The following is an 8,969-nucleotide window of genomic DNA, read 5'->3' as shown; positions in this document are numbered from 1 at the left end:
CTGAGCATGATCGCTAATATAGAAGCTGTTCCACCACCCAAACTGTGACCAACTATCACAAGTTTATATTCCTACAGACAGAAAGAGAAGATTGAAACATAGACCGACACAGAAAAAGCTTTGTGTAATTTTTCTGGCAAACCAAATTATTTGGAAGGTAACTTACTGGAACAATTGTGAAAGCCTGGTTTAAAATTCCATCATTTATTAGCTTTCGATAGATGTAATTTGCAGCTTGAGTTATTCCCTACAAGACAACATTTAAAGTTAGAAGAGAAGGGTACATCTAATCTGAAGTGTGATGTACGTATACTTTAAACACAACACCATCACAGAACAACTTTCTGTTTGCAAAGCTGGTCTTCTCTTTTAACATGCTCCTGACAGAGGTCTAGTTATAACCGAGTAGGTCTTGTACATAATCATTAAAAAGTTCTTGGAATGTTTAATAAGGACATAAAGTCTGACAAGAGGATTACAAATTCTACCTTGCAGTTCCAGAAGCAGTATTTGATGCAACAACCAAGTCACTGAAATAATTTGTGCAATCCATCTTACAAGGAGAATACTCTTCTGTTTAACTAAAGGATCCCCGGTGTTTATAGTATTCTTACTGCTGAGATGATTTATAAACAGCTACAGACTGCACACACCTTATGCACAAAGCCATTCTCTAGAACATCCTCCAGTGTCAAGTCTTCACAATCTGCTGACAGATCAGTGAGAATGTCCTGTGAACAAGACAGCTTTTGTCAGACGTCTCTGCAGGGCTTCATGGCTCATGGGTCGCACTCTGCTACTCAACATTGTCACAGGGACATCAACAAGCTGACTTCCAAGTGTGCAAGCAACAAACCACAACCCACCATAAACCACCACCCAAGCCAATATATAGAGCAATCACGGTTCTGATTTCAGCAACTATTTCCGAGCTGCAACCACACACATTACGAATGCACCTCCACTCACTGTGAAAAGGAATTACCGCTGCCCGCCCGCCACGCTCTCTTCCAGTAGTACAGGGAATATTACCCATCCAAGGACAGGAGGGCTTACAACTTAAGCCTGGAAGACTCCTACCTGTGAGTGAGTTATTTTTACATGTGCCAGCGTAACACAATTTCCTCTAGATACTAGGAGTTCACTCATTTCTATAAAGCTAATTATTTCTATCAGATGGATGATACCTCAAAAGACAAGGTTCCTCTCACTGCAACCACAATAGCTTCTTTTTTGTGATCCAAAGCAACAAAAAATGGAATCTCATAGATCTGGAGGGGAAAAATGTAATCAGTAAAGACACCAACTTTTTATAAGAGTAAGCATTTGTTCTCACCTTCCGAAAACTCTATTATTGAGCTCTCTATTGTATTATGGAAAGAAGCTGAATTATTTTATTATCAAGTTACTGTAAGTGCCTTTTTTGCAATACTGAGACAGATTTATGTCAATGGCTTTGTGGCTGTTCCTTTAGATTAGAAAAAAAAAAATCAGAACTGAATGTTTCAGGACCTGTTTTCATTTGGCTTTGCATCTTGCAGTTACAAATGCTGAAGGCAAAGTAGAAACTTCACCCCTTGCTTTCACTGAATTAATCACTAAGTTTTTTTGCTGAATGCCTGTCCAGATTGTTTACCTTGTTATGAAAACTGATATGAATGAAGTCTCTGTACTGCAGTCCTGTTATTTTTAGGATGGATCCAAAGTGAAAGTTATGACGATCACTGCCAGTTATATCAGAATCTGTTGGTCTATTTCCGCAACTAACAAACACAGAAGAGAAAAACTTTCATGTTCAAATTTTTTAGGTTTCCTTTCAAGGAATCAAACTCAGTGACATTTGCAGAAGGATTTCTGCCAGGAATCAAAAGCTCTTTTTTTTTTAAATTTTTTTTTTTTCCCCAGTAGTACCAGTAGTCTGATACAAGATGTTACCTCTGCCCACAAAGCTGGTTTGAACATTTTCAGTTCAAGGACTGGCAAATACATCATCGCTACAGGACTATCAGTAGAGCAAACAATGCAGTAGAAAAGAATACTTATAGACTACAGGCCAAGGACAGAAAATACAAATAAGCAAAAAGGAAATTCAAAGCAAATTCTGTACAGCAAGCTTATCTCATGTTTTATCCATTGCATTATGCGATTTCCCCCCCCCCCCCAAGTAATTTATATTTCAGTAGGTTAAATAATTTCATGTTACTAATTAAGAAAATCACGGTTACAGTCACAAATGTCAGTGGTCATTTAAATATACAGTAATCCTACAGAGCATTACGCATACTTCAATACTGACTGTAAACATTTTTTTGAGTAAAGGGGGTAAGGGAATAAAATGGAGGCTGGAGGGACAAGTAACTTTTGCTAATTCCTTTAAGGCAGGGAAAACTGTTGAGACACTTTTATTTCTATACATACGTTTGTGCCCAAAAGGTAGCTCTAAAAAGCCTCATTTTAAAACATGTTTGGTTTAATTCCAATTCTTCCTTTGTCATATTGCTAAATGAATTTTATTTATCTCAATCACAAACTTTTCTTAAGAAACAAAAGCTATTCTGTTTCTGAGGGTGGAAAGATGTTGGAATTTTGTTTCTACTTTGACGTTTGAATTTGTGAAAGATAACTCTACCAGTCAAGCTCATGTACTCCCAAGAGTGATATAATTTAATGCAACAAAAATACTGCTATTGAAACTATTCTATTTCTGCTAACGTTAGTTAAATAAAAGGAAGCTATGTGTTTTTAAGCTCTTGATCGAACCTACCAGTCACCATTGAGCTTACAAAGTGCAGTAAATGGGTTGGTGTATATGTAGTAGGGCCAGCCATAAGCAGCTGCAGCAAACAGCATATAGTGAGCAGCATTCTCCAGTTCGATATCCAAATCATCTGCCTGAAAGGACACAGGGACAGAAAAGGAAGGAGAGGGAGGAAGAAAGGTGTGTGAGGCAGCCCCAGAACAAAACCTGAACACAGATTAGTGAAAATCAAGGCATGATAAAATACACGCTATCCAAAAGGAAAACCTCAAGGTCTAAGAGGAACTAAAAATAGCCACTCATATTCCAGGAAAAAGTCTGTGTTTATTTATATAGCTATACAGCTCAATTTAACGAGAGCTTTTCAAGATTCTTGGTTTCTTCCAATACTTATACGCTGATAAGCTCAATACCGAAACCAACATTCACTCCAAATATGTTGCTTAAGGATGTCAAAGGAATGGCTAAAGACACTGTAGCAGATCTCTCCGGTAAGGACTTTTAAAGCACGACCCCATCATATTGGCTAGATTCAAAAGGAATTTGATCGAAACGCATTGGTTGAAGTAGAATTACATACTTCTGTGAAACACAGACCAAAAAAAGGTAAAATCATTTACAAAGGCATTTTACCATAGAAGACTAGCAACAATCAATTAACAAACTGTAACCCATCATCTGCAAGCATTTAAAAGATGCTATTTTTGCTTCTTACCTTGTCTGGATATTTGCAGCAGACATAATTTAAACAGACCACAATACTAAAAGACTAGCTTTTCAGTTCTATGCAAATAGTACTAAATATTAATTTTCTCTCTGTTCCCTTTCTCTCCCAGCTCTTCAACAATGATCAAATGTCCTAAACGGTTCCTTTTTGCACTTAATTCCCCATTCATGTAAGCTCTATTTATGCAAAAGCAGACAAATGTTTTGACTGCAAACTCATCAAGATGTTTTCATGGCATTTATTAATAATTCAAATAGTTGTGAATTTTTATAGTAGTGTTGAATTTTGTTAAAAAAACCAAACCAAAACACCCTTGCACAAAGAACTGCATTTCAGTTTGATCTGGTGCCATCTCCTAGAGTAATTGCACCAGAGGCTGCAACAACCCTATCTTACCACAAGAGATGATGGAGAATGACACAGGACTTCTTCAGGCTCTTTTGGGCAACTTTCCATTTTATCTTGCTCTTGATGGAGCAGAGTCAAACCAGCTGCTATGTCACTTGGCACCAGATCAGTGTCCTGTACAAAGAAGTGAAAGAGCGCTTAAAACCATCCCGCACCTCAACATGGCAAAACTATCTCATAAGAAAATGCACATGGAATTGTATTTTTTCAGTTTATATAAATACATTTTTCACTCAGAGACAATGTGCAGTGGAGAAACAGGTCACAGCAGCATCTAACCTCCCACCCCTTTTGTACATATTGAATGTTTTCTTCAGTAAGACCGGTGACAATTCTACACATGAATTTCATCACTTAACAAAACACCCAACAGAGGACCCGCTCAACCATATAGCAAATAATGATCCAGATATTATTGATCACTCCTCTATACTGAGAACAACTAAGAAAGATTTTACACAGGAGAAGGCTGAAGCATTTTTATTCATCTGGGGCAGTCATCTCTCCATATGACTTACACCCTTTACCCTATAAACCACCGAGTAGGCTGTAGCTATAAATCAGCATGCCCAAGTACCGCTTAATAAACAAGAACTACTAGTCTTGAAATCATGAACAGATTTCAAAGTTAACACTGAACTATGACTGCCCAAGCAGTAGGTGACATAAATTTGAGCTAAATCAAGACTATGCAGACTCCGATTTGGCAGACGCTCTCTGTTTCCAAAAAGCAACTTCCAGCATGTGCACACTCTAGTCTGGTATGTGCTCAGAACTGGCTCAGAATGGGAAGACTGCCTTAACATGCTGTGGGGCTCATTTTTTTAATAGTCAGAAGTAGTCCGATTCTTTGCTACAGGCATGACTCCTTACTCATCGTCAGTGGGAAAAATGCCTCGATCTTCACACATTGAGGAAAAGAAACTCATCCTTGTTCTCCTGACTAGATACTCACCTAAGGAGAACGAATACTGTTTTCTCACAGCCCTTCACGCTTGTGAAGGGAGAGAAACCTTTGTTAAAGGGAGGGAAAAATCAGTGTTGTATACCTTGTATGAGAATCACCTTTAATTTTGAAATTGGCATATTCAAAACCTGATTTCAAGGCACAGGGTAGCAAGGACCTCTGGCTGAACAAAGGTACATGTGTGTTGCAATGTCTGCAAATTCATAGTCAAAACAGAACATAAAAAAAAGCTTTCCATCTTACTGAAAAGTAGGTGCGGAAAAGCTCTGCGATACTTGTAAAAGCCACTCGATGGTCATCATCTTGCACAATACAACAACACAGTAACCTGATTCTTTTTTCCCAGACTCTGGTGGCAGTGTTCTTCACGTTATACAGCAATTGCCCTGACTGACTGCTTTCCAGGTTCCGATTTACAGTATCGGTGAGGTAAAACGTCTTTTTCCCCCCAAGTGGATCAAAGACGATTACAACTCCAATGATGGTAAAGATGATGATAACCCAGCTGGAAAACAGAAGGAAGTGGGATAAAAAGACCGTGAAACCAGATACTTCTGACAAGTATGCAAGAAAACACAACTATAGATCTTGACAGACAGAAAACAAAGTTAGGTATGAAATACTGTATGAACACCATCTGTTACTGTCTTAACAGTGCATGTTTTGTTACCGGGCTTTCAATCCAGTAGGCACAAGAACAAGGCTGTCAGCTCGTTTCACATAGGGCACCAAGCTCAAAATCACAGGCCTCTGCTTTGGAAATAGCAACCCAGAGGTGTGAAGGCTCCACTTTTCACTACTAGTTAAGTGATCTAGTTACTGCCCTCTTCACATTTATCCAGTTTTCTACATTCCCATCTATCCCTCCTACCTTTTCTGATCTTCACCTCCTTTCCTTCACTCTAGCACTTGCTCTCTCAAGGCAAGTAGCTCAAGCTTGTTTAGGGAAGGATACCAACTCATTCTTACTGTCTAGACTTAAAAGTTCTTCTCCTTTCACAATGAAAACCCTTCTACGACAAACCACAACAATTTATAAGAAATATCAAAGTCTCCAACTGCTGGAAAAGCCTTCAATAAACACATGCAAAAACCACGTAAGCAGTATTTTCCATTTCACGTACACTATCAAGCTTAGATCTGAGGGAGGCACCTTTACCTTGCAATAACTGTCCCAATGATGACATTTATCACAGTCTTCTCGCAGTGCACGCTGCTGTCTGACACCCATACAGCTCCTACAACAGCCCAGATGAATTCAGGCAAATAGAGAAGTAGGCGAGTATAAAGTAGCTTGGGAAGTGATTTTCTTGGGCCTGGATTAGAAATTGTTCCTGAAATTACGGGGAGAATTTAAAACAAGAACTGTTTATGAATGCATCTTAAGTACATAAAATCCTACCTGGATATATGAACTTTCTGAGCTTTACAAAAAGTAAGAAACTTAATTGAAATTACAAAGTATTTTTATACTAATGGAAAGCTATCACTGAAGCTGAGAAGAGAAAAACAACAATGGGTTTATAGCCGCGATTCTTAGAACCTACTCTACTGATACCCAAAATCACTCTCTATTCAGAGACAGTTCTGCAGTGAACTTGAGGCAGTAGTGCCGCGCCCAGCATAAGCCAAAGTGGCATACCGGAGCGTTGGCTCACCTACAGTTCCTTATGACTTTTGGTGCCTGCTTTTATTATTATTCTGTTTAGCTTTTAGTTGGCTGAATATTTCATTTTTAGATGCTACTTTGCTGGGCTACAATGAAGTTCTGTTTACTGAGTCACTAAATAATAAATTCATTCACATTTTTATTTAGGAGAACAAAAGTAGGACCATTACCAGGACAAATACTTCTTAGACTATTTTCTGTATCGTTAACTTACTAATAACCTCTTCCTTTTAGCACTCTTAGGCAATAAAAAAGGGAGTAATTTTTGGCCAGCTCAGCTCCTTAAACCAGTTTGTTGATCGCAGGGTAATGGCGTGGTTGTGTGTGTGTGCTCAGGTGTAGGCAGGATGATTTGTAAAGGCTTAAAACACTGCAGAACAAAAACAACTTTGGAAACTATTTTCCAATTGCAAAGCTGTGGTTCACATCCAGTGACACAGCTGTTTAAAAAGCCCTTGATCAGTGGTCGCTTATTCCCATTCCTGGGTTGTAGCCTGTTCTGCAGCAGCATGGTTGCTTTCACAGACACAATCAGATGGAACTGTGGTTCCTAAAAACAACTTCTTCCCTTTCCCAGCACCACAACCCAGAATATGAGTTCTCCAGTCAGGTTCACCGCTGGCATCACTAACGCCCACACCAGTACAGCGTAAGGAGTGGTGCAAGAACCACTGCTCCCAAACCCACACGTTATAACCACAGTCCAAGACATCTCACCACTAATTTTCTTGGAAATCCAGCCTCAGAATTCTTCCATTTCTCAGTTACAATAGCCTTGTAGCTGTACTTTTATACCAAGTGAGGCTCTTTTCTCTCTGCTGTTTACAGTTACATCTCTCACCTCCTCAACTTTGATATAAATATAAATAGCATAACTTGGCTAATCTTCCTTTCCCTCCTCTGGAAACTAGGAAAACCAGTGGTTAGATTCAAGGCCAGGATTATCATCCACATCTCTGCTCTGTCATACTTTCTCTTCACACACTCTTTATGCTTCTTTCCACTTAAATAATTTAAATACTCTTTTATTTACAGCGTGTTGAGAGAACCACTATATTAGAAATTGTGGGGTCTCATCTATTACTCCAAAGACCCCACACATATTTCAAATTAATCTTCCTAGCGTTACTTGGACAATGAGGTGCCTCACCAGGAAAAAAGCTTTCCTAGTATTTTTTAACCCCAAATGAAGCGTTTCTACAAATGACTAGAAGTTGCATTGGGGTCCTTACTTCTGTTTAGCCATTAACTTCAAGCTGCAAGTCCTGTTCTATTTCACAGCGCTTACTGTGTTAGTTTTACTACGACATTTATATGGATCATATTCCTATGTGTTTTTTCTCCCAAGCAACCCACTGCAGCTTATGAACTTTCGCAAGGTATGACTAAATCTGCTTATGCAAGGCAAAGCTAACATGATACTTCAGATGAGAAATTGATTTTGGATAAATTCCCCTAAATTCCTGTCAGAGAGGTTGAACGGTGTTCCATTCGAGTCATGCATTAACAGTGAATGTAGAGCAAGTTTTCAAGATGCTCTGATGGCAATGAAAATATCACTGTTAGCTGCACCAAGCTATTGTGTCCATTTATTATTGTAGATTCCTGACTAACAGAGGTAATACCATTAAAGCAAATACATTAACGCTGACAGACAGTTTCTCAAGTTTGACTACCATTACAGCACTTGAATTTTTTTGCATTGTTTTTTTAATGTCAACCCCAGATTAAAAAAAAAATATTACAATCCTACTAGATAAATGCAAAATATTATTATTAACTATTTACCTTGCATACTGATGTATACAAGAACAGATAACGCACATATTATAGAAGCCAGGAGAATGAGGAGGACAAGCAAGTAGGTGTGCAGTAATCCTCCCCCCGGACAGTTAAACTGCCCCTTGTGAACTGTGTAAAGAGCAAGAATTCCAATCCACCTACAGGAAAGTAAGATAACAAAAGTTATAGTTGGAAGGGAAAAGTGCATACTGCAAAGCGATCGCCTGATAAATAGCTTTCCTCTGAATGAAAGCACTCCACAAAGATTAATAGAGGGAGTTGTTATATAAGGAATCTGTCAGAATGAAATTACTGTAAGAATGCACAGCAGTAACTGCAACAAAGCCGCCTGCAGACCGAGCAACAGACTCCCCGTACGGTGCTACTCACTTCCACAGATGCCAAAGAACCTGGCTGATCTAAACAAAGGAATCATCACGTTAATTCTTGAAGTAACGAAACCACATCAGCACTAGCCAGCGATTACACACAACCAAGTCATTACGGTTCCGCGCGTACAGAAGACAGCGCGGTACTTATATCGCGCTGTGCGACGATGTGAGTCAAGGGGCTCCATCACGAAACCGCCGCCTTCCTCCCCCTCCACGCAGCGCCTCAGACGAAGGGGGCAACGCTACAGCTCCCGGCCGAGGGAGCG

General features: G+C 39.3%; 1 protein-coding gene across 1 annotated transcript in view; it reads right to left on the bottom strand.

Annotated features, from left to right (window-relative positions):
• The window catches only part of DAGLB (diacylglycerol lipase, beta), a 16,582-nt gene that overhangs the window by 5,393 nt on the left and 2,220 nt on the right, over positions 1–8,969 (bottom strand). Inside the window, exons 3-12 of the mRNA XM_009320048.1 lie at positions 8,318–8,469; positions 6,020–6,194; positions 5,104–5,365; positions 3,882–4,007; positions 2,765–2,892; positions 1,637–1,763; positions 1,188–1,271; positions 654–731; positions 167–247; positions 1–71 (exon numbers count right to left, since the gene is read on the bottom strand). Of these exons, the coding sequence (XP_009318323.1) occupies positions 1–71; positions 167–247; positions 654–731; positions 1,188–1,271; positions 1,637–1,763; positions 2,765–2,892; positions 3,882–4,007; positions 5,104–5,365; positions 6,020–6,194; positions 8,318–8,469 (1,284 nt within the window). The remainder of the gene's footprint in view (positions 72–166; positions 248–653; positions 732–1,187; positions 1,272–1,636; positions 1,764–2,764; positions 2,893–3,881; positions 4,008–5,103; positions 5,366–6,019; positions 6,195–8,317; positions 8,470–8,969) is intronic.

The sequence above is a fragment of the Pygoscelis adeliae genome, unplaced genomic scaffold (genome assembly GCF_000699105.1).
Source record: "Pygoscelis adeliae isolate BGI_AS28 unplaced genomic scaffold, ASM69910v1 Scaffold242, whole genome shotgun sequence".
Lineage (NCBI taxonomy): Eukaryota > Metazoa > Chordata > Aves > Sphenisciformes > Spheniscidae > Pygoscelis > Pygoscelis adeliae.
The sequence above is the reverse complement of the archived record's forward strand: the minus strand, read 5'-3'. Positions and strand labels throughout refer to the sequence as shown.